The 25,920-nt window shown below is 41.4% G+C and overlaps 1 protein-coding gene across 1 annotated transcript in view; it reads right to left on the bottom strand.

The window, feature by feature from the left end:
* Positions 1 to 6,602: 6,602 nt before the first annotated feature.
* Positions 6,603 to 25,920, bottom strand: part of LOC308081817 (uncharacterized protein) — a gene marked incomplete at its 3' end in the record, with an annotated part of 58,795 nt that continues 39,477 nt past the window's right edge. The window contains exons 6-9 of the mRNA XM_080423441.1: positions 24,524 to 24,698; positions 21,623 to 21,802; positions 17,621 to 17,767; positions 6,603 to 6,691 (exon numbers count right to left, since the gene is read on the bottom strand). Coding sequence (XP_080279567.1) covers positions 6,603 to 6,691; positions 17,621 to 17,767; positions 21,623 to 21,802; positions 24,524 to 24,698 — 591 coding nt within the window. The remainder of the gene's footprint in view (positions 6,692 to 17,620; positions 17,768 to 21,622; positions 21,803 to 24,523; positions 24,699 to 25,920) is intronic.

Below are 25,920 nucleotides of genomic sequence, written 5' to 3'. Positions count from 1 at the left end.
TCAACCACAACCCAACTCAACTCATTAATAAAAACTAATAATTTTAGATTTTTTGTGTTGGCTATTTAACATGAGCAGATAGCTCAAAGTGTGAGAACTACAGATTTAGAGGGGATTTGTAGAATCCGCCTTAGGTCTTAATGGGTTAAAAACTGAAACTAATGAGTAATTAACAAACGACAGAAAACAAAAAACATTCCACAAATAAAACACACGCAAACTAGAAGAAGTGTGTGTCTTGTAGCACATATCTCCGCCAGGCTAGGTTGCCTACCCAGGGCTGGGTCAGTCAGTCGTGGGGTGCAATCATAGAGGTATAATATAACTAGAGGGCGGATTGCCCCGCCCCCAGCTATCATTTCAATGAATGTGCTCACTGGCGTTTTGAAGCACCCGGAAACCTGCCGGAAGTAGAATTATTGGTTCGATTTTGACCCCCCATAGAGTTATGAGCATGCGCACTAAATACACTCGAGATGCATATTTATATGTAAATGCATATGTATGTATGTATAATATGTTTACATATTTATATGTATAAATATAAATATCTCTCAGTATGTTTTGCGCGTGCATGTATTTCTCCCCGCCTGCAGTTCCAGCTTTGGCCACTGGGGTGGCAGCTTCAATGTTTCTCAGCAACTCTGGGGGCTTGGGTGCAATGCAGCCGTCAGCACAACAGGAAGCTGCCTGGGCAAATAAGCTTATACGACAGACAGACAGGGAAAACCTTTCGCATTTGTGATGCTGCCCCCTACAGGCAGAAGTGAATGCGCTTTTGGAGGTCCTGTCTATAAGACTATGGACCATGGACAGGGGTGAAAACGTAATCTCCACCACTCTGCCTTTCGGCCTGGCAGAGATAAGACAAAGAAAAAAACTACAACACAAGTTGTTGTAACAATAACAGTGCACAGCAAGAGCCAGAGTGTCAAGCTCAACTTGAAATGAAAGCCATGGTCAAAAAGTGAGTTTTCCCAGAATGTCTAATTTTCTAGTTTGTCTTTTCAATACTACTCAGACTAACCTCCTTACAACCCACCATCCTGTTTACTGACACACACACACACACACACACACACACACACACACACACACACACACACACACACACACACACACACACACACACACACACACACACACACACACACACACACACACGTGAAATGGGACATTCTGCATAATGAGTACTTTTACTTTCAGTACTTAAGTATATTTTAATGCAAATACTTTTGTACTTTTACTCAAGTCAATTTTGAATACCGGACTTTTATTTGTAACAGAGTATTACAAAATGTGAGTACTTCTTCCACCGCTGCGTGTGCACACACACACACGCACGCACACGCACACACACACACACACACACACACACACACGCACACGCACACACGCACACACACACACACACACACACACACACAGTGTGTGTGGAAAGTTCTCTGCTATAGCAGCAAGGACAGTTTTAATCAGTTCAACCTGGCATATTTTGGCCAAGATCTACACTTATGGTAATTCAATCAGATGGAGAGAGAGAGAGGGAGGGGCAAGCGAGAGCGAAAAAGGGGGCACAGAGAGGGTAGTGGAGTGTGAGAGAGAGGAAAATAAGAAAAACAGAGGGAGGAAAAAGGAGAGAGAGAGAGAGAGAGAGAGAGAGAGAGTGGGCGGGTGGTGAGGAGGAGGAGGAGGAGGGCGAGGAAGGGGTTGAGTGGTTGAAAGGCAGTTTGATCCACATGTGGAAGTGATTGTCTAATTACAGCAGATATTACATGAGCATCGCTGACTGGCTGCCGGAGAGAGAACCCGCTGCTGATTGGAGAAGGCGGCACTGGGGGAAGCCGGTGATTGGTCGGGATAGAATTGAAGAACATTGGTGATTGGAGTAAAGGCTGCCCCCCCTTCAAAGTTGATTAATTGCTCGGTGTGGACTTACTGTCTTCTATAGGCTAATTGAGCCGTGACTTTGCTTTTCGATTAAAGGGATAGTTCACCCCCAAAATGACTTTTCTTCTATGGATTAGTCGCCCCATGGAGAATTCATGGATATTTTTTTGTTTTTGTTGCATTCCTAAGCCAATCATTTCATGACCGGCAGCGGTTCCGGTAGGAGACACAAAGAGTCTCCTTTGTGTCTCCTACCGGAACCGCTACCTACAGGTCTGCTGGTCATCAAATTATTGGTTTAGGAATGAGACAAAAACTAAAAAATATCCATGAATTCAAGTCTCCATGGGGCGACCAATAGATAGGGATTATTTTTTTGTGAACTATCCCTTTAACCTATTTTTTGCTTTATTTCCTGAAAAATGATTAGTGTGTGCCTGTGGCATTAATAACTAGGTTTGAAATGGTCCCTCTGCATTATTGAATGTGAGGATTAGGGTTAGGGTTAGTGAAACGACACCCACGTGCAACTATGTATTAATCGAGCCATAAGGAGTTGATGCAGGAAACACAGTGGTTAGCATGGCTAGCAAATAAGCTACGGCGATGGGGGCCATGATATGGGGGCAATTTGTCATCAGCGAGGACAGTAGGTATGTTGTGACATACTGTATCTGTGGCCTTCAATATTTTAGCACTATAAACCTAATCCAATTTCTGCAACCCCCCCTCCTTCCCCACCCCACCCCACCCCCCTCTTTTCTCCGTGCTCCCCCCTCCGTGCCAAAATAAAAGTCAACAGATTAAATTGCTAGGGTACGGTAGGAATACGGTTGCTCAATCTCCTGTCCCCTCAGGGTAACCTGGCACCCTTTCACACGCCGCCGCCTGTCAACAGATCTAAACAGATCCACCAGGTCCTCCAGCCTGCACACACGTGTTGCCAGAGTTGTTGCGAGAGAAATAAGCAACCAACCGTGGTCTATGTAAACAAGCCCAAGAGAAGCAACTATATCATAGCAGACTGCATGAGCACTTTAAACCTATTATGCATCGGGGCTATTTGAAAATAGACGATCTACGAGCTCACAACGCGCGACGCGTGGTGAGCTCGTAGATCGGCTGTTTTCAAAAAGATCTTCAAATAGAATGTGGAATATTGGGAAGAGTTTTAAAACATTTGTTTACCAGTGGTCCAGAAAGGCTTCTGAATGTTGCCAAGCTTTATTGGCCATAATAAGGATGTTTGTTTTTCATTCATTATAGTGGTTTGTATGCCAATATGTTGTTTATTTCAACCCTGTTTTATACTGTACTTTTGGGGGTATTCGAAAACAAACAGCAAATACGAGCTCACAAGGTGTTGCATCATCGTCTATTTTTGAAAGATTTTGAAGTCTTTTTTAACAATTTGAAGAATGTTTTTGCCTATAATGACATGACATGCCCTAACTATAGGGACACCAAGGGTTAATAGAATATGTTTCAAAAGTACTGAATTATTTGCAATTAATGAGACAATGTTTTTGTGAGTGTGTGCGTGTGTGTGTAGTTGTACTACTAACTATACATGTCTGTGTGTGTGTGTGCGTGCGCGCATGCGTTTGTGTGTGTGTGTGTTTTTAGGCTTACAATTAGGAAAAGAGTTAGGTTGGGGTTAAAAAACAGCAGATCTATAGGTTCACAACACATCGTGCTGCAGTGCGTTGTGAGCTTGCAGATCTGCTTTTTTTGTTGTGCGACACACACACAGCACACAACTAAGTATGACTCAGGCTTGAGGGTTTCGGGGTAAAAATGGTGTTCATAAAATTGCCCTCCTTACAAGAATAACACCTGTGTGTGTGTGTGTGTGTGTGTGTGTGTGTGTGTGTGTGTGTGTGTGTGTGTGTGTGTGTGTGTGTGTGTGTGTGTGTGTGTGTGTGTGTGTGTGTGTGTGTGAGACAGTGATGGCAGCCTCCCTCACAACGTATTTTGCAGAAGTTGCAAAACAAGTGAGTGCTGCACACTGTCTATGAATACTGTATGAGCATGCCTAGTCACTCACGACATGTTCTGACAAACTTTATACGCAGCGCCTGTCCTCAAAAAGCATACATAAATACATACCCAGAAACACACACACACACACACACACACACACACACACACACACACACACACACACACACACACACACACAGTTTTGTGTGTTTAGTAATGCACAAGGGAGATTTATGCCAAAAAGAAGATGTCACCAACTAAACATATGGTTGCTGTCAAGCAGAAACCTTTTATCTCCATATTTCAACTTTTTATATATGTTTTTTTTCACAGATTATGAAACTTTGTCTCTATACACTTATACTGTATGTTGGTTTGTGGTACAATAAGGGTTCCCAAACTTTTCAGGCCGCGGCCCCCCGAAATAATCATATTTGAACTGGGGACCCCCCCCAAAATAATCAGTAAACTGGGGACCCCCCCAAAATAATCATATTAGAACTGGGGACCCCCCCCCCCCCCCACCACCTTGACAAGAACTTGGAATTGTAGGCATTACATTTAGTTAGACTCGGTTCCACAGATACATATTGTGAAAATAGACGATCTACAAGCGGGCGTTGTGAGCTTGTAGATCGTCTACTTTCACAATTTATACCTATTTCTTACGTAATATTTGCCAATTTGGCCAATTTGGTATTAAAAAAGGTCTTAAAAGTCATTAAATTGTAACTTTATAAACGTGCATATACCCTGTATACACTTATACTGTATGTTGGTTTGTTTACTGTTGAGTGACAAAACAATGTTGCACATTAAGCTTATCATCCGTATCCGTAATCATCAATACTTTGGGGACACACAGTTTGGGAGCCACTGTCGTACAGGAGTGTCACGCAAAACTACTGAAAAAAGCTGATCTACAAGCTCACAACACGTTGCATCGTGACGCGTTGTGAGCTTTGTTGATCTGCTATTTTGGCTATTTTAGAAAAAGAACTTTAAAGTGAAAGGTGTTCGTTTGGTTTGTCTGTGAAGTTTACAAATATTGAACCAATGAAGACTATTAACGACAGCTTGTGACTAAATAATAACTACATTGGATCCATAAGGATAAGGATAATTCCTTTTTTTAACAGGTCGTTCAATTAAGTCCTTGCGGTCTTGTTTCCAATGAGAACCTGTGAGCAATTAGGGGTTAAGAGTCTTGCTCCGGGACGAATTTCATTTCATCGACACATATGCTGGCCTGGCCTGGAATTGAACCTGGGGCAACCAGGGCCTCTGGCTCCCTAGGCGGGCTCACTAACCATTCAGCTATGGCCGCCCCATTGGAACACATGGTTCTTCAGTCCGTTTTCTGAAAGGTTTTCTGGATATCCAAGGTTTCCACCTGACATACATGATATCACGGGAATTATAGGTTGTATAATATCCAGTGGTGGAAAAAGTACTCAAATTCTTTACATAAGTAAAAGTACCAATACTGCAATGTAGAAATACTTTGTTACAAGTAAAAGTCCAAAATTCAAAATTTACTTGGGTAAAAGTACAAAAGTATTGGCATCAAAATGTACTTAAAGTACCAAAAGTAAAAGTACTAAAATGTTTGAAAATATCAGATCTACAAGCTCACAACGCTTGTAGCTCGCTTGTTGATCTGATATTTTCAAATAGCCTAGGTATAAAATAGGGCTGAAGTGGTTTCATAATATCATAATTTATATCTGAAAAGTAACTAGTAACTAAAGCTTTCAAATAATTGTAGTGGAGTAAAAGTACAATATTTGCCTCTGAGATGTGGTGGAGTAGAAGTAAAAGTATTGGAAATTGGAAATACTCAAGTAAAGCAAAAATACCAAAACATTTTACTTAAGTATAGTACTTGAGTAGATGAACTTTGTTACTTTACACCACTTATAATATCAAGACACAGACCCTTACAAGTTCAAATAAAAATGAAACCCAAGATCCCTAGACTTATTGACCTGTCCTATGTTATGCATGGGCTGCCTATATTAACACATTTTTCTTTGCAACACTGCCATCTTGTGGGGAATCAATGTTTCACCAACCAACTGTGCTCTAGCACAGTGATTCTCAACCTGTGGGTCGGGAACCCCAGGGGGGTCCCCACATGATTTTGGGGGGGTCCCCAGATGGTTTGCTTAACTAATGTGCAACACTGTTTTCTTACTAAACAGTAAACAAACCAACATACAGGGTATCTGCACATTTATAAAGTCACAACATTTTTAATATCAAATTGGCCAAATTGTCAAATATATCACGTAAGAAACAGGCAAATATTGTAAAAAATAGCCGAACTTCAAGCTTCTGTAGTTCGGCCATTTTCACAATATGTATATGTGGAGTCGAGTCAAACTAAATGTAATGCCTACAATTCCAAGTGGTTGTCAGGGTGGGGGTCCCCAGTTCAAATATGAATATTTTGGGGGGTCCCCAGTTCAAATATGATTATTTTGGGGGGTCCCCAGTTCAAATATAATTATTTTGGGGGGTCCCCTTTTCAAATATGATTATTTTGGGAGGTTGTGGCCTGAAAAGTATGAGAACCAGTGCTCTAGAGCAGAGGACATCTCTACTCTCTAGTCTCTACCATAGATTGGGAAAGTCTGAGACCTGCAGCAGTGCTTTGAAATAATAACATGGTTTGTTACCGTACCTTCATTCATTTTCCGGCCATTAGAAAGCTGGGCATCACATTTCTTTCAGCAGGAAAAGCATGCGTGTCCTCCTGGTCCTGCAGGAACAGTACAACCATACTGTGCCTCCTGGCTTTGGGATCTTCTCTCCCAACCTGTCACACAAACACATGAATATAAATTTTTAAAGCGAACATTTGTAACGTAGCTTAAGTATAACAATAATGGTTAAAGTGGTTACACAGGCACGTTCCCGGTCTGAATGGGTTATAAGGGACACCTGCCCGGGCTTCCCTCATTTCCCAGGAGAATAAGAGACGCCCAGAAAAATATACAAATCTCACTGTATACAGTATATATATGTATATGTATATGTCAGCTTACTAAATAACATCAAGCATACATATTTTTCTTCCAAAAGATGTATTCTAAGCTAAGAAATTGTGCAAATTATGTCTGTCTGTCTGTCTGTCTGTCTGTCTATTATACAGTGGCCTTAGCCTATGTATAACTTACATAGGCTTGTGTTTTAGGAACCATTATGAAGACACAGACCTTAACAACTTCAAAACAAACTGAAACCTAACTAGAACCCTAGACATATTGACCTGTCCTATTAAATGCGTAGAACACATTTCCCTTTACAGCACTGCCATCTTGTGGGGAATCATCGTTGTTGTATTATTATATTGGCCTTTGTAATTTACACAGCATCTTGTGTTTAAGGAACCATTATGGAGGCAAAGTGCATCTGCTGTCAATGAAATGTAGATCGGGGAGCTAGGCCCAGTCCTGTACTGACCTGACCAGTCAGAGCTATAGGCCCAGTCAGAGCTATAGGCCCAGTCCTGTACTAACCTGTATCCCCCATTTAGCAGCACAGCCATGAGGCAGTTAAGCTAAAGTATTCCTTTTACAGAGCAGGCCTAGCTATTCTATTTGTGACAGCAGACAGGCTATAAACTAACCCTGAAACATGACAGTCATGACAAAACTTCAACCTGTTTTTTGCACTTTCTCCGTACACCTACACATAATTAAACGTTCAGATTTCAAATATAAAGTTCTTACCTCATGGCCACGGATGTTACAAGATGTTACAATTATGTTCGGCCGCTCAAAAGTACCCGTGTCTTCCGTATTGTTCAATAAAAAGCATTTTAATCTGATCGGTGGCCATTCTTCGAATTTTCTCCATTTGCTTTCAACTACGCTTCCCTATTGGTTGGGAGGTGTATTGCACTCTGATACATTATAACTCTATAGGAAAATAGGCATCAATTGGATTGAAATGCTTTTTATTGAACAATACGGAGGATACGGGTACTTCTAAGGGCCCGTACATAATTATAACATCCGTGGCCATGAGGTCAGCACTTTATATTAGAAATCTGAACGTTTATGTAGATGTACGGACCGTAAATGGAGAAAGTGCAAACACCAGGTTAAAGTTCAGCCATGACGCTCGTGACGGACGAGCGTCATGTGATCCATGGCTAGCTAACTAGCCTCGGATCAAGACTATCATAGATAGATATATTTTATCTAGTCTGACTTTTACTTTCGTATGCAAATGTCAACATGGATACAACTATGATATTCTTGATCCAAGGCTAGCTAATAGCTATTAACATCACAAACAACATGCCAAATAAAACACATACTAACCAGAATGTAATATAATGTAACCATGGCACCAGCGCACCCCAAAACAACAGGTTGAGAATTGATTGCATGAAACAATCACCTGTGCATCCAGTCTCAACGTTAGTAAACAAATAATTGGTCTATTAACAATCATTAAACCTAAATACTTGATTTAAGGTCAGGGTACTAAAGTATGATGTAGGCTACATTACAGTGTAAGCGAACAACATAAAGTATAGAGTTAATATGTAAGCTATACTTACATGATTGTCATTAACACACAACAGACATAATGAGAGGAAAGGCAACTGTTTTGGACCATAAATAATGTTCACATTAATGACAATAAATAATGTTCACAATAATGACCATAAATAATGTTCACATTAATGACCATAAATAATGTTCACATTAATGACCGTAAATATTATTTATGGTCATTAAACAAAGTGCTACAGGTGGGTGTAAGCACTAGTCCTACGTCACTAGATGTCGCTGTTTGACAGGCTATTGGACATTTGTTACACTTTAAAAACGGTGGTTTTCGACCATTTTCATATCAAGTTCCATTATTTATTCGGCATTTGAGCCACAGGCCATCATTTGATGAGATTTAGACTCTCAGACACAAGGCTTTAATAGAATATTTCGTTGTTCGATAGGATTTTGTCCACAATTCCAGTATTGATGATGGTACCATAACAGGCAAACAATCACCAAATATTACTCTTATTTTCTCCTGTTATACAGACCCTACCTAATCCAAGATAATCAAAAATAAAATCCCCAAAATAAATTAGAATCCCGCAAAAAATAAAGAGTGCAAGGAGGGTCCAATAATAGAATTAAAGGGATAGATAGGGATAAAAAAAAAATCGTATTCCTAAAACAATAATTTGATAAACAGCAGTAGGCAGCGGTGGGGCGGCAGTGGCTCAGGGGTAGAGTGGCCAGGGAGAGTGAACTGGAAACCGCAAGGTTCCCAGTTCGATTCCGGTCAGTTAGTGTCGAAGTGTCCTTGAGCAAGACACTGAACCCCTAATTGCTCCCGATGAGCAGGTTGGTGCCTTGCATTGCATACATAATGGACCATATCAAAATGCAATATGAAAAAGATAAACCATAACATTAACCCTCAAGACAATAAAATACAACATAGAACACCCGGATCCGGAAATAACGTCATCCGAAGATCTCCGCCTCCGTCCATGTAAGATTGCTCGAGCGGCCAAGGCAGCAAATCAGTGGAGACGAGTCCAGTAGAGACCTTCAATCATGAAGTCTTTATTTTTTAAATCTTTTTTACAAGTATTGGGCACCACCTGTCAGCTCATCTCACATACAACAGACTGACTGCCTTTTATAGGTGGGTCCCTATTACCTGGCTAGCTCCTACAATTCCCCCAGGTACCTCCAAAATATTCCCACACCTATAAACACACAATACAATTTTCCTTACACTAGACCACTGTATATGCACCCTCAATACATATTTACAATTACCTCTGAGCCTACTAAATATACCCACCCCATATACATGGTTCAATTAATTACAGTCGATGCCAATCTCCCCTCTCTCCACTTCCCACTTGGTATCACCCTCCCGGAACTAATAAATAGGGTGCGTGTTGCCGGAGGGAACTCTTTGGCCCGAACACCACACTGGGAAGGGGGGAGAACAGACAGAGGTAAGTTTAGACATCAGAGATTCACATTCCCATTATACTTGTCAATTCAAAGTATGCTACTACTGTGGAGTCACCTGATTCGGATGCTATCAATGCATTGAATGGGACATTATCACCTCTTATTAGACCTTTGAATGGGCGAAATAGGCGACATACTGACCTACCCGTGATTTATCAGACCATTCATTGGGTGTTATCAAGACATACTGACCGTATGACGGAGATGACTTAAATAGTTCAGTTTCGGTTTTGGTTTTGGTTTCGGACCATGACGGAGGCGCGCAGTCACAGGCGAACTGTCACCCCGTGAAGGACCACCGAGGGAGCTAAAGCGACCGAGTTGCCGTCCTGAACGGTGTGACGTTCGCCTGTGCCTACTCAGCGCCGTTCGAGTTATGTACCGATAGGCACAGAATCGTAAATATTGTTGTGGGGACTGCTCCGCCTCCAAGTAGGTCAGTAGCTCCTGATTACGTCCCATGAATGGTCTGACAAATCGCGGGTAGGTCTAAATCGCGCCTACTCGTCGCCTACTCGCCCATTCAAAGGTCTGATAAAACGTGATAATCTCCCATTCAATGCATTGATAGCATTCGAAGCCGGTGGTGGAGTCCTACTAACGTGGCCTTTCCGTTCCTTCATAGGTGTATGATGAAATCAGCACCTCCGCACCTTCAGAGTGAAACACACTGCCCCCATCCCCCATAACTTCAATAAATGCATTTGTTACAATCTGTGTCTTTCTTTACCTATACAATACCTATTCAGAGCTGTGTTTGAATATGAATTAGTTCTACTAACGGCGACCCGTCGTTACAATCCACTTCCTTTTTAGCTTTTTCATGGATCTTGAGTTGACTTATTTTGCCCTGCATTTCGCGAGACATCCTATTTTCAACATGCTGTTACAAGGCAAGGGGCTGTCCCGGTTGGAATATGTTTCTCTGGGCGACGCACACATATACTGTGCGTATTTACAAACAGTCGGACAAGCGATCATAAGGGATATACATTTTCTGTGGCCAGTTGAAAAGGTAAGAAAAGCGTGCATCTTTGGCGAGAGATGGTATATTCACATGCTGCTACAAGAGAGGGGACATCGCGGTTGAACGTTTTTTTTCTCCGGGTGACGCACACGGATACTGAATATGAATTTTCTGAGACCAGTTGAAAGGTAAAAAAAAACGAAAATTGCTGGCAGTGGACAAACGCAGCCAGAAATAAGACTGGCAATGATTGCGTGTTAACTTTGGCCAAAACATTTAGCACACAAACTGCAACAAAAGTTTTTCATTACCATGTACGTGTCCTCATGTGCATCTTCAAGTAACATTTTCACAATCTGGATAAGGGCTTTCCCCTGTATGAGTCCACATGTGTTTTTTCAGAGTTTGAGCATATTTAAAGCTTTTGTTACAAACTGAACAAGCAAAGGGCCTGTCCCCTGTATGAATCCTCATGTGTGTTTTCAGTTGGAAAGACCAGGTAAAGCTTTTGCTACAAACGGAACAAGCAAAGGGTTTGTCCCCTGTATGAGTCCTCATGTGTCCTTTCAGATATTGAGACTGGTTAAAGCTTTTGTTACAAACTGTACAAGTAAACGGCCTTTCACCTGTATGAATCCTCATGTGTGTTTTCAGATGTTGAGTATCACTAAAGCTTTTGTTACAAACTGAACAAGCAAAGGGATTTTCGCCTGTATGGATCCTCATGTGTATTTTCAGGTTTTTAGATTGGATAAAGCCTTTGCTACAAACTGAACAAGCAAAGGGCTTTTCGCCTGTATGTATCCTCATGTGTATTTTCAGTTCTCCAGGCCGTCTATAGCTTTTGCTACAAACTGAACAAGCAAAGGGTTTGCCCCCTGTATGATTCCTGTCCCCTATATGAATCCACATGTGTTTTTTCAGATATTGAGTATCACTAAAGCTTTTGCTACAAACTGAACAAGCAAATTGCTTTTCGCGTGTCTCGTGTGTCCTCATGTGTGATTTCAGATGATGACTTAGGTTAAAGCTTTTGGTACAAACCGAACAAACAAATGGTCTTACATTTGTATGACTTCTCATGTGTATTTTCAGATATCTAGTTTGACTAAAGCTTTTGCTACACACTGTACAAGAAGAGGGCTTATCTCCATTATGAATCTTCATGTGTGTTTTCAGAGATTTGATTTGGTTAAAGCTTTTGCTACAAACTGAACAAGAAAATAATCTTTCCTTTGTATGAATCCTCATGTGTATCTTCAACTCAGCCTTGCAACCACAGACTTTGCCACACACTGTACAACAAAAGCTTTCCTTTCCTGTTTGACTCATGGATAGTGTTTGGTTTGATGATTTCATGTTCTGAGACAACTTGTTGCTCAAAGACAACCTTTGTCCTTCCACATGTTGTGTCTTGTGTGATATCAGTGTGTTTAAAGCTGACTGCTGTTTACTGGGCTTCCACTCATCACTGTCTTCAGTATCAGATTCAGAACAGTTTGAAGGCCAGTCATCACTGTCGTCAGTTATGTCAGATTCAGAACAGTGTGAAGAGAGGAGCTGGTCATCACTAGTTGGTTGTGATGTTCCACAGTCCTCTACATCAGCTTGTGTTTTCAAGTGTTCAGTTGAGGTGCTGGCTAGAGGCTCTGTCTCTCTGTTTTCATCATCATCTTCACCTTTCATTGCGATTAATGTAAACGATGACCACGCAGCCTCCTCTGGTCTTTGAAGTAACTCCTCCTGCTGTTCCTCTTTAATCTGTGGAGGTTCTAGTTTCACCTGGACCAGACTGGGACTACTCTCCTGCTGTTCGTCTTTAATCTCTGGTGGTTCTAGTTTCACCTGGACCAGACTGGGACTCCTCTCCTGCTGTTCAGGGGAAACCTCCTCTTTACACACAGGAAGGAGTGAGAGACCTAAAAGGAGGAGAGAGGTCATGTCAGCAGAGAACAACTCTGTATTTTCTGTTTGTATCAGATTTAATCTTCTACTGATAGTGACATTTTTGTCAAGTAACACTGGAAAACACATGTGGATCAGTCATTGTTATTCCTATGGTGCTTCCCTGTATTCTATGGTGCTTCCCTGTATTCTATGGTGCTTCCCTGTCATCTATGGCAGGGGTTCTCAAACTTTTTTATACCACAACCCCATTTTAAGGGGGAATTTTCTTGCCGACCCAACACACTTTATTTATATTTTAATTTAAAAATGGAAATAAAGAATATCTTAAAATAAAAGCATAAATTGCTGGCCTGGCTTAGAATATGTATTAGAACAACGTTTCCCAACCGCCGATCCGCGGCCCTTTAGTGTGCTGTCTAAGATGCCTTGGTGTTTGGGTAGACATTTTTAATGAAAAAAAAACTACCCCCCAAAAAAATACATTTCAACTGCCCCTAGCGGCCTAACAGTAAGGCCGACGGAAATGGCAGTGGATGTATTGGATGTAGCTCAAAGTGAACTTATACTTAAGTATTTAGTTTGTCGCCATCCGACCTTCCTAGCCCGTGTTATAAAAAAAAAACGGGCGACAATGGCCAAAACTCAATCGAAAATCGGTGATCGAAAATCGCCATTATAGGCAGCTTTCCATATGCATGGCCTCACCCAGACCCACCCCACACCGCCCACTTGTACCACCGTTTCCACTACAATGAAGGGGGTAGTGTGGTGTCAAAGTGGTACTAAACTAGTGCCTAAAAAGTACCCAGTCCTGGGTAGGTCTGAGCAAGGCTAAGCGAGGCTAAAGCTGTGACGTATAACGCTGCTGCTACTGATTGGTCGGAGAATCCATCCCTCACAGTTGTGTCTGTCCACACGGGTCTCAGTAAAATGTAAATACTACGGCAGCAGTGTTGCCATGTCCACTTATTATAAGCGACATTGGGCTTCTTTTTCTGCAAATTTGCTTGTAAATATTGGTAGTTGCAGGTTACGTTTTTTTTGGCTTGTTTCTAAAGTGTAGTTGATTATTTGGGGCTTATTTGCATATGTTGTGAAATATCAGCTATTTCAGCGAAAAATGGCTGCGAGTTCAACTGACCGCAACCAGTGCGCTATTGGTGTAAAGAGGAGCGAGGGGTGGGTCTTCACTCAGTAGAACCCAATCACAAGCATACCCTGCTTTATTATCAATTTCAAAATTAATGGGACGATCATTTAAAAAAACACATATCAGCACGGAGTAAAGCATCTCCATTCCAATGTGAAACTATGGATCTGGTCAGACATTAAAATGTTGATCGCTAATGATCAACTTCAGCCCGATCAAGTTCTGATCACTTGTATACGTTACACCGTAGTGCTCAGTCTGTCATATACATGGACATTGGCCCGGATTCATAAAGGGATTTACGACCATATTTTGTACGTACCGGCATTTAGGACAAATCCTACACCTGCAGTCGGATTCATAAAAGTATTTTGGTCTGTGTTTTGTGCGTCAGGTGCGCACGTTCTCAGGTCAGCCCGAGGCTGTCTTACCAGGGCTGAAATGTGCGTATGTCTTTAGAATGCTTTATTCTTCATGCCAAAATCAATTACAACAGTGGCAAACCTCAAATAAAATATATATGTGCCCAACATTTGTCAACACATAAATAAAAAATAAAAAATAAATGTCAAACGATGTATTGCTTGTAGCCTATACATAATAGACATGATGTAGATTCCACCGCTTTTTATTTATTTTCTAGGCTATCAGTTCCATTTAGAGCTGAATTATTAGGTCCCTCAGTGTGTTTGCCAGTGGGCCATCTGAGCCAAAGTGTCACACGTAATAATGAAAATAGGCTATCATCATGCCTTAATGAAACTGCGGAGGGACTGACGCTCCAGTGTCCGTGCCGCGGTATTAATTTGTAGGCTAATAGCCTACTGTAGTCTACTCTATTAGTCTATTATTTGCTGGCGGGGTTAAACCTTGTAAACATTACACATTACGTTCAGCTGACCCATCGTGCAATAGTGGGACTCACTTCCAGACAGATCAGAATGATGTACAAGTTCTCTGTCAGTGTCAAGGCAATGCGGCCAAGTTTGGACGAGACGTTAAACTTCTGCTTCTCCGGTGTTGCCAGATTTTGTGAGAGAAATAAGCAGCCAGGTCTATGAAAATAAGCCCAAAAGAAGCTAGCCATATGAGAACTGTAAATATATATATATATATATATATATATATATATATATATATATATATATATATATATATATATATATTGTATACATTTAAATGATATACTGTAGTGTATACAATATATATATATATATATATATATTGTATACATTTAAATGATATACTGTAGTGTATACATTGGAGATCTACAAGCCAATCTACAAGCTCAAAGCGCTTCGTGATGCGTTGTGAATCTTGTGGAATATTTGGAAGATTTTTTAGACATTCTAACAACACAAATCTGATAAGGGGCTCCAGCTGGCACAACACATTTTCAGATGGGGCTTATAGGGATAAATTAGCCTACATATTAACTTGGGGGTCCATGACATTAAAATATTTGAGAACCACCGGTTAAAATAATTGAACAATTGTGAAGCATGCCCAAATAACTTATTTTAAAGTCATTACTATACCTTACTAAGTTGCAAATATTCTAACATATTCATTATTGCTGATATGTCTTGTGTTTAATTTATATATATATATATATATATATATATATATATATATATATATATATATATATATATGGTAAGCATATAAACATGGGCTTCTTATTTCGAAGTCCTAGGCTCACCTTCTGGACATTTTTATTATGAATCATCACCTTACTCTGGCTGCCTGGATTTTTTATTTGTGGTGAGCTGGGCAGGGCTACTCTCTTAGCCTTTCTAGGCGTCTTGGATGCGGTTAAAGTGTCACGGGATCGTTTGGGTTGTTGGACTGCTGCTTGACTTTCTTGACCTTGAACATCACTGACAGCAGCCTTCTAGTTTTGGATGATGTCATATGCCTTCTGTAATCGTGGGATCTGACGGTAGCAGGCCTGGCAGATTAGATGCGATTTTGAAGTAGTTTCTCTAACGTTAACTCCTATTTGTTTTAGTTGAGAAGCTAACGTCAGATCTGTTTTGAAAAGTGCATGCACATGCTGCAATATGCCCTGTTGTCTAAGATTTATTTCGCATAACCTGCAAACGAATTCTGTCATGATGAACGTCGCAGGTGAATGAATGAATGAGGCAAGACTGATGAAGCGTGTGTATGTTTTCGACAGTGGTGTAAAGTAGTCAATGGTGTAAAGGGATCAAGTACATGTACAATTTTGAGCCATGTTTACATCTCAGAGGAAAATAATGTACTTTTACCCCACTACAATTATTTGAAAACTTTAGGTACTAGTTACTTTGTAGATTTAGATTATTATTAAAAAAACATACATTAAACACTTTAGCCCTATACATTTAAGCCTTTTGAAGGCCGATCTACAAGCTCATTGTGAGCTTTTAGATCTGCTATTTTCAAAATATTTTATACATTGGTAAAATTGTGAAATGGGACATTCTGCATAATGAGTACTTTCTACTTTTGGTACATTTTGATACAAATATTGTTGTACTTTTACTCACGTACATGCAACAGTATTTCTACATCGCAGCATTGATACTTTTACTTAACTCTTTCACTGCCAATAAAATAAAAATATTATTGCGAACTTTTTTTTGTTTTTTCAAAGAAAAAAAAAGTGCTTAGGAAGCGAGATACAGCCTTTTTCAGTTATAGGTTAAACAAAGAGTGGATGGAGCTGCAAATCTTCAGATAATGATATCTTGGGTTCTGAACACTTTTTTCCAAAAAAAAATAATATATATATTATTATTTTTTACTCGGGATTTCTCGTTCTGGCACTGAGGGTATAACCCTAAAACTCGGGATAACTCGGGGTCTGGCACTGAGAGAGTTAAGTAAAACATGCGAGTTATTTTTCAAACACTGTTTTGGGGACTCAAATACACCACCATGACACTGACAGCATTGATTGTGTTAAAACATTACATTAGAATTAAATACACGTTTCATTTTTGAGGAAGTCATTTATTAAACATTTATTTTCCTGGGTCATTGAATATTTAATAGTCCACAGCTCAAGGATAAATTGCTTCCCGTCGCTCCTATTTACATGCAACACCCACTGCATGTGGAAACCCGCCCCCTTTTCTTCATTGGCTGTTGATTTGAATCAGAACGCAGTGGCTGCGCCCCTTCTATCCAGGCTCCGAGGCGAACCCTCCCAGACTATTACGTGACTGACCAGGTAACATGACACGACCTGAACTGTAGATGGCACTGCACTAATATACAAATAATCAATACAGTGTTTCACTCAAATATAAACCACATTCAAAATGTAAATAAAATAAAATAAAAATATACAACCCTTTTATGGCGACAGCTACAGAAGTTTTATTTTGAAGTTCGTCCAAAACAACATCCTTGTTATGTCCAATCTTTTACAGTCTATGAATGTGACCAACGCAGCCTTTACAATCGATACAACACATCCCACCCCGCAAAACATTTTCTCAACGGATCTGCACGCTCCACACAAATCACCTATTTGGATTCAAAACGGCGATTTTCGCCGAAAAGCTACAAGTTTGCATGGCATAACCTGGCGGAGACCTGTGCCCAGAGGCATAAATCCGCTTGTTATTTTGAGTAACAGAAATATTGTGATCGATATCACTGGCAATCAGGCTTAAAAATAACAGCAGTAAATAAAACAAAAACAGTACATACCTATCCTGTACAACTTTACTACAGGTTGCATCCTTGCATCAAACAGTCCACGTCCCTCGTCCATCTCCCGCTGTTCCTCTGGCAACGTTGAATATATTTTGTAGGCCATAGTATCTCTAGATACTTTAGACCGCTCCCTGTGGTACTCTGTGGAAATCACCAGTAGAAAGAACTTTTACTTATCATTCAGTAGCTGTAGTTACATACAATTTACAATTTAGGCATTTAGCAGACGCTCTTAATCCAGAGCGATTTACAGTAAGCAAGGACAACACGAGATAATACATCAAATGCATAGAAATACCAATCTAGGATCATAGTTAATCCAAGAACCTATCATCAGTCTAAACAGTAGAATATCCAACAAATCAATAATCTGTACATTGAAACTTTACACATAATAGGATGCCATTGCCAGGTCTACAAATGACCTGGCATCTGTCTACATAAAATGCTATCTAAATGACATTTTAGCCTTTGCATAAGCCTGCAAGGTCGTCGCGGCTAGGGCAAGTTCTACGGCAAGTGATACGAGTTAAGGTGGAGTCTGAAGAGGTGAGTCTTCAGATTACGGCGGAAGATTGGGAGTGAGTCTGCAGTTCTTATTGCAATGGGGAGTTTGTTCCACAGTTTGGGAGCCAGAAGGGAGCTGATTCTGGCACGTGTGGAGCGTTGTCCCGGATGTTTCAGGAAAGGTTCTGACAGCTTCCCTGTGTTAGCTGATCTGAGAGAGCAGGAGGAGTTGTAGGGTTGGATCAGGCTTTGAAGATATGGAGGTGCCATACCTTTGGTTGCTTTGTAGGAAAACATAAATAACACCCGCCAGCTACCATTGTTGTCTCTTTGGTTGGGAAATTAGGGAGACTAACCAGCAACTCTAACATGTGAAATAATTAGAAGCCAACTCCTGCTTTTTAAATGTACATACATTGAATAGCTTCTTTTTGCTTTGAGGAAAAGCTGGTGCTGAAACACATTGGCCCTCATTTATCAACGCGGTGCAGCCCAAATAATGGGCGTACGGCGAGATCACCGCACCTTTCGGCATTTGTCAATATATCCTGACGTGGGCTTCATCCTACCGTAAGCTGAAATATCACGTCTGGTAGAGAGCAGTTGTTGACTTTGGCTGCGCCCGTTTATTCCATTCTGGACCTGCGGAGCAACATTGTCTGACTGTCTGACAGGCATCTGGACACATAATCCACTCCTAAATGTATATCTACACTAATAAATAATCCCTGTGAAAATATAACATTTTATAAAGTAATTTAAACAAACTGCTTTAACAGTCATTCGGTTGCATTGGCTATTTTAAAATAGCAGATCTGCAAGCTCACAACGGGTCGCATCGCGTTGTGAGCTTGTAGATCTGCTATTTTCAAAGAATACGAGCGCTTCTGCGAGCGCATTTTCGGGACTCCCTAACATCTTTTCATGGACAGTGAGGTCTACAAACTTACAGTAGCTTGTCCTATGGTATGGAGTTATGTCATAGAGAGTTATGAAGACTACAACCTGGCTGAGTTAAGGATATAAACCCGACGCTCTCTTATTAACGTGGCGGCACGGGATCACTGCCGCCCGTCCGAGTCTGACTGCTTTATTTTAGTGTAACTTGAACGCGCACTGCTCGGTATGGGGTAAATAAATTAATATGCAAACGTATTCCATTCATGGCGATGTGATTGGTATCATAATATGTCATTCATGTAGGCTACAAGCCTACGTGACAAAGATTGTACCGCTACGGATTACATGAAAGACACAGTTGGGCGTGTGTGTGTGTCTGTGTCTGTGTCTGTGTCTGTCTGTGTGTCTGTCTGTGTGTGTGTGTGTGTGTGTGTGTGAGTGAGTGAGTGAGTGAGAGGCGTGTGCGTGTGTGTGACTTGACAGGCAGCGAGGCGAGGCAAGCCGGCAAAACTCTTTCTTTTCGGTTCTTCATGTCGTAAAATCGGGGTGTTTCCAGAATATTTAAGGGCGTGTTATTTAAATGACGCTCGGTTTCAGCCGTGACATTTATCAAGGCTGGGACCAAATGTACGCTCGGATCGGCTGTGTAGGATTCGTTGATAAATGTGACTTTGGCGTTGGTGTACGGCCGAATATATGGAAAAATATACGCCGGTTTATACGCTCCGTTGATAAATGAGGGCCAGTAGCCCCAAATAAAGAATAAACAACTGAGCATTTGTATTCTCTTATTTTGGAGTGCCGCCACTTCCACCTTGGTGTGGTAGCGCTTTCTAGCGTTCCTGTGTCTGAGCACCCACTGCTCATGAAAGCGTCTAGAGGAAGCACACCTACAAGGACCACAATGGAAACAAGCTGTAAGCTTACAGCTTAAGGCATATGACAGACAAGCTTCCTCAGTAGCGCCCCTCTGCCCAAAGGAGGACGTTTTGGTATTGCAGCTGAAAAGGCTTGGAATTACCTATCTGGGAACCCATCGCCAAATAAAAATGGAAAAACAGCACCCTCTGCTGTTTTTTACTCTTTCACTTAGCTCTGGGGGGGTTAAATGGAGCACCTGTGCGCAAGGAAACCGGGGTTTTGGTCTGCCTTCAGCCTTTCACTTCCGGTGGTGCGACTATGTTTTCATTCCCACTAACAATATTTCTACACGGAACACTAACACCACTTCTCCCAGAGAACATGGATCGTTTTGGTTATAAGCCCACTTGTTTCTATGATGAAAGAGCAAGTTAAAATGTGAATATCTTTCCGTGGTTTTGTCTGCTCCGAGGACGCTATTGTTAAATGAGTTTCGGTTTGTTTCTAGTGGGGAAGGATCGGTACACACGTAAATCCCGCCCACTACATATTATTGGGTAAAGCGCGGCCTGCTTCCTGATCTGAAGGCACGCCCACTTGTAGGCCAGTGCGTAGGCGATATGACGAACCCCCCCCGACAGATTCAAGCGGAGAGTAGAATCTGTTCTTGAGAGATTATGGAATGACACAAAAAAAGGATCTGGGTATTTTCTTTAGGCTTAAACCTGTATAAAATGTATTAACACCTTCACTGCCAATCACGTAGATCTACACGAACCGCTTTAAAGCCGCCACGTGCCAATTTCACCCAAAGACCAAGGAGATATGATTAGTTGAAGATCTAGACTCCTATCCACTTCCTTGTTAGCCTCGGAAACCCAGGCTTTTTTTTTTGTTACAAAAGAAAAAAAGCCTGGGGGAGCGATGCAAGAACGATGGTCTTGGACCTTGTTATCTCCTAACCAATCAGAGTGCAGAGGGGCGTCGCTCTAAATTTGGTGACGTCAGCGTGCTCCGTGCACAGGCCGAGGGGGGGAGGGGAGGGGAGGCGGGGACATAGATTGGTGAAGCAATAGGAAGACACGCACAAATCCAGGCGGCTGTGTTTGGGTCCGCCCTTCAAGACCATGGATTGAGCTCGTAGCCTCAGGCTACTTCCTTGTTAACTTAAAACTTAAAAATGCTGTATTTCGGCTCCTGAGTACTTTTTTTTTCCAATGAAAAACTCTGGCACTGGCTAAAAAAATATGAAAATAATTCTGGCAGTTAATTAAGGGCCAATATTTATATAAAATATATTTTTTTTAATTCATGGTGTGAATGGTCTATTAAAGGCCTTTAATAGAAAATGTTATTTCCCTGTACTGTCTTTCTTCACTGTGAATACGTGTATGTTAATCACTATAAAACCTGAAATCCATGCCGGCATATTTGGACAATATTGTTTATAAATATATTTGCTGCGTGACACATTGTATGCTTGTAGATAAGGTATTTTTGTGCATTTTTGCGTTTGTTAGAGCGAATGCCTTTGCTCAAGATGTGATCTTGAGGACATCTTAGCGCTAAGCTCTGAGTCTTGGCAAGTCAAGGTGTAAAATACAAGATACTGCATCGTGCCCTTAATTACTTGCGTTCTTACTTATTTACCTGACCTGGAAATAGGACACGCAAAATAAGAGCCCTGAGTCTTGTTAGATTAGTACTAATAAAGTTATCATTATTTACCTGATAAAGTGTCACGTCTGGTCTTCCTATGTAGTAATGTCAAGGTTAACACATCAGCCTCCTCCTCATGTTCCTCTTTCATCTGTGGAGGTTGTGGTTCCTCCTGGACCAGACTGGGGCTCCTCTCCTCATGTTGTGGAGGTTGTGGTTCCTCCTGGTCCAGACTGGGGCTCCTCTCCTCTTTAAACACAGACAGAAGGAGAAGAGAAGAGTCAGCATCAGCACAATAGCTCAAAATGTTTTTTCTCATTCGATGAGATTTATTCTCCTATTTATCGTTTTGTTTTTTCAGTGTTTGTATATTGTGTAATTTTTTTGTACAACAAGGCTCCTAGAAGGGGCAAGCCGTCTAGAAGAGGGTCGGTCTCTCTGTGTGCGTGTGTCTGGATCTAATCTCACAAATTAATTCCATTTCCAAGTCTATATTTAGGTACAACATGACTTATTTATAGATACAAATTTATAGAATGTTTATAAACAACCAGCTAAATAACCCGGCAAATTGTTTGGAGGCGCTACCCACACGTTTAGCTGTGTTGCTCATTCCACGAATGCCCGATCCTTAGAAGCTGTACCTTGTTGTAAAGGTGACTAATCAATGATAAAAATGACATAAAACACAATTCCAATTGGTATTAATAAAGGGGAGATAATCGAATGAAGTTACGTTTCCGATTTTTTTATGGGCAGTTTTATATATAAAATACATATATGTCGTTGCCCAAGTTTCAATTACATGTACAGCTGGTGTGTTCACATCACGATTGTAAACAGCGACAGCGACACACACACACACACACACACACACACACACACACACACACACACACACACACACACACACACACACACACACACACACACACACACACACACACACACACACACACTATCGTCCCATGGCAGGAGGACCGCGGCACCTCTCCTCTGCCTGGGGAGAGGACTCGAGGTTGGAAAGAGTTACATACACATGCCAGCTCAAAAAGCACCCGTGTATAAAGGTTATTCATTAACTCAGGGGTCTTCAACAGGGGGTCCGGGACCCCTAGGGGGTCCTCAGAGTTACTACAGGGGGTCCCCCAAATCTAGCAGAGCAGAGACGATGATTGACAGGCGACTAGAACTAGAAGCATATAGTATTTATTACTATGTTTATTAAGGTAAGAAAATCCAGTCTCAAGTTCGTCAAAAACCCACCCACTTGAATGGAGAAAAAAATCTTTCTGACACCAGCAGGGGTAAGACAGCGAACCTACAGGCCATTCATATGAACTTTTACTTCCTATATAGACTCAATTTCAAAGCAGGAAGCTGGGCCCTTGGTCTGATCACAAGGTCATTGCAATGGAGCTGTCGTTTCCACCCCCACACCAAGCCTAAGCGCCAAATCAGCTTCAGGAACATCAAAAACATAAACCAAGATAATATAACATTGGACCTCCACCATCTCTCCTCTGTAGACTTCCCAAACGTCAGTGAAGCTGTGGACTTCTACAATAACTCCCTGACCGCCCTCTTGGATCTCCATGCCCCAATCAAAACACAAACTGCCACTTTAACCACATAGAGCCCCCTGGGTTCACCTGTGAACTGTGTATAAGCAAGGTAAACACATACTTAGAATGCAGAGAGACAGCGTAGTGCCTCAGTAAACTAGGATTACAGGGAAACCCAAAACCTAGCATCAGTCTAAACTATATACTATTAAATGGACAACTGATCTAGGACCAGTGGTTCTAAACCTGTGTATCAGGGTTCCCACATGATTTTAGGGGGGTCCCTAGCCATGGTTCACATGACGCTTGTATACAAGCGTCATGGTGCCGAGTCCCCCTGGTCTAAAGTTGTGTTCGATTTTTTCACATTGCCATCTCTCACATAAACATAAACGTTCAGATTTCAAATATAAAGTGCTTACCACCGAGCCACGGATGTTACAAGGCGATGCGGACCGCGATGAGTACCCGTGTCTCCCGTATTGTTCAATAAAAAGCATTTTAATCCCATCGCCGGCCATTTTCTCCAAATTGTCTCCGATACTTTCAACCATGCGACACTAATGGTTGGGAGGTGTATTGCACTCTGATACATTACAAAACAAAAAAAAACAAAAAAAGAAAATGGCCGGCGATGGGATTAAAATGGTTTTTATTGAACAATACATCGCGGTCCGCATCGCCTTGTAACATCCGTGGCTCGGTGGTAAGCACTTTATATTTGAAATCTGAACGTTTATGTTTATGTGAGAGATGGCAATGTGAAAAAATCGAACACAACTTTAGACCAGGGGGACTCGGCACCATGACTGTCATGGTATGACAGTCATGTTTCAGGGCTAGGGGGGTCCCCAGATCATGGTAAAGTGACGAATAAAATGATTAATACCTAAAAATAAAATATATACTGTATTGAAATGAAATGAAAAAATACCAGTACTGCATCAAAAGTAATCAAAAAAGTATACTATTAAAACTGGCCAAACATTGGTCAAATTATTAAATAATATAAATATCTTGAAAATAGCTGATCCACAAGCTCACAACGCCTCGCGATGCCTTATTATTTTCATAATATTATGCTTGTCAGGGTGGGGGTCCCCAGTTCAAAGTTCAAACCACTGATCTAGATGGTAAAAACGATGCCAAACCAGTGGAAAAGCAAACACACAGTGAAACTGCACACAAGCTACTGAAATGTAGTTCAGTAGCTAAGCTGACGCTACATGTAGTAGCTTAAGTAGCTTAGCTACATGTAGCTAAAGTATCTTAGTTACATGTAGCTAAAGTATCTTAGCTACATGTAGCTAATGTAGCTAAAGTAGCTTAGCTAAGCTACAGTCTGTAGCTACATGTAGCTCCGTGTAGCTAGGCTGGTGACGTTGAACGTCATGTGTTTACCAACCTGCAGTTTTAGGATGGATGTCCATATCAACATCAATGTCAAGCAGTTTGTTTTGTGTGTCCAGCAGAGTTTCTAGTGTCTCTATCTCTCTCTGGAAGAGATTGCAAGTCCACTCTGCAGCCGCACTGAGGCGCTCCAACACAAACGCTCTGACATGAAGCTTCAGCTGCTGTTTCTCCAAAACACACAATGGCCCTCATTTATCAACGCGGTGCAGCCCAAATAATGGGCGTATGGCGAGATCACCGCACCTTTCGGCATTTATCAATATATCCTGACGTGGGCTTCATCCTACCATACGCTGAGATCTCACATCTGGTCGAGACCAGTTGTTGACGTTGGCTGCGCCCGTTTATTCCATTCTAGACCTGCGTAGCAGCATTGTCTGACTGTCTGACAGGCATCTGGACACATAATCCACTCCTAAATGTATATCTACACACATAAATAATCCCTGTGAAAATATAACATTTTATAAAGTAATTTAAACAAACTGCTTTAACAGTCATTCAGTTGCATTGGCTATTTTAAAATAGCAGATCTGCAAGCTGCAAAAACGGGTCGCATCGCAACGCGTTGTGAGCTTGTAGATCTGCTATTTTCAAAATATACAGCGCTTCTGCGAGCGCATTTTCGGGACTCCCGACGATCTTTTCATGGACAGTGAGGTGTACAAACTTACAGTAGCTTGTCCTATGTTATGGAGTTATGTCATAGAGAGTTTTGAAGACTACAACCTGGCTGAGTTAAGGATATAAACCCGACGCTCCAATCTGTTATTAACGTGGCAGCACGGAGTGACGGAATCACTGCCGCTCGTCCGAGTCTCACGGGGAATATCCTACATGACTGCTTGTGCGCAGATGTGACTTATAGGGGCCCAAATGTGTTCTAAGAGCAGCATGCTGCTTGCGCACTGCTCGGTATGGGTTAAATAAATTAATATACAAACGTATTCCATTCATGGCGATGTGATTGGTATCATAATATGTCATTCATGTAGGCTATAAGCCTACATGACAAAGATTGTACCGCTATGGTACGGATTACATGAAAAACACAGCTGGGCGGGCGTGTGTGTGTGTGTGTGTGTTTGTGTGTGTGTGTGTGAGAGAGAGAGAGGGGCGTGTGCGTGTGTGGCGATGCGATCGGGGGAAACTCTTTCTTATTGGCTTTTGATGTCTTTGGTCGTATTCTGGTTAATGTCGTAAAATCGGGGCGTTTTGAGAATATTTAAGGGCGTGTTATTTAAATGACGCTCGTTTTCAGACGTGAGATTTATCAAAGCTCCGACCTGATGTACGCCAGGATTGGCTGTGTAGGATTCGTTGATAAATGTGACTTCCGTTGGTGTACGGCCGAATATATGGAAAAATATAAGCCGGTTTATAAGCTCC

Source organism: Gymnoscopelus braueri (assembly GCF_963280865.1).
Source record: "Gymnoscopelus braueri genome assembly, chromosome: 3".
NCBI lineage: Eukaryota > Metazoa > Chordata > Actinopteri > Myctophiformes > Myctophidae > Gymnoscopelus > Gymnoscopelus braueri.
The sequence above is the reverse complement of the archived record's forward strand: the minus strand, read 5'-3'. Positions and strand labels throughout refer to the sequence as shown.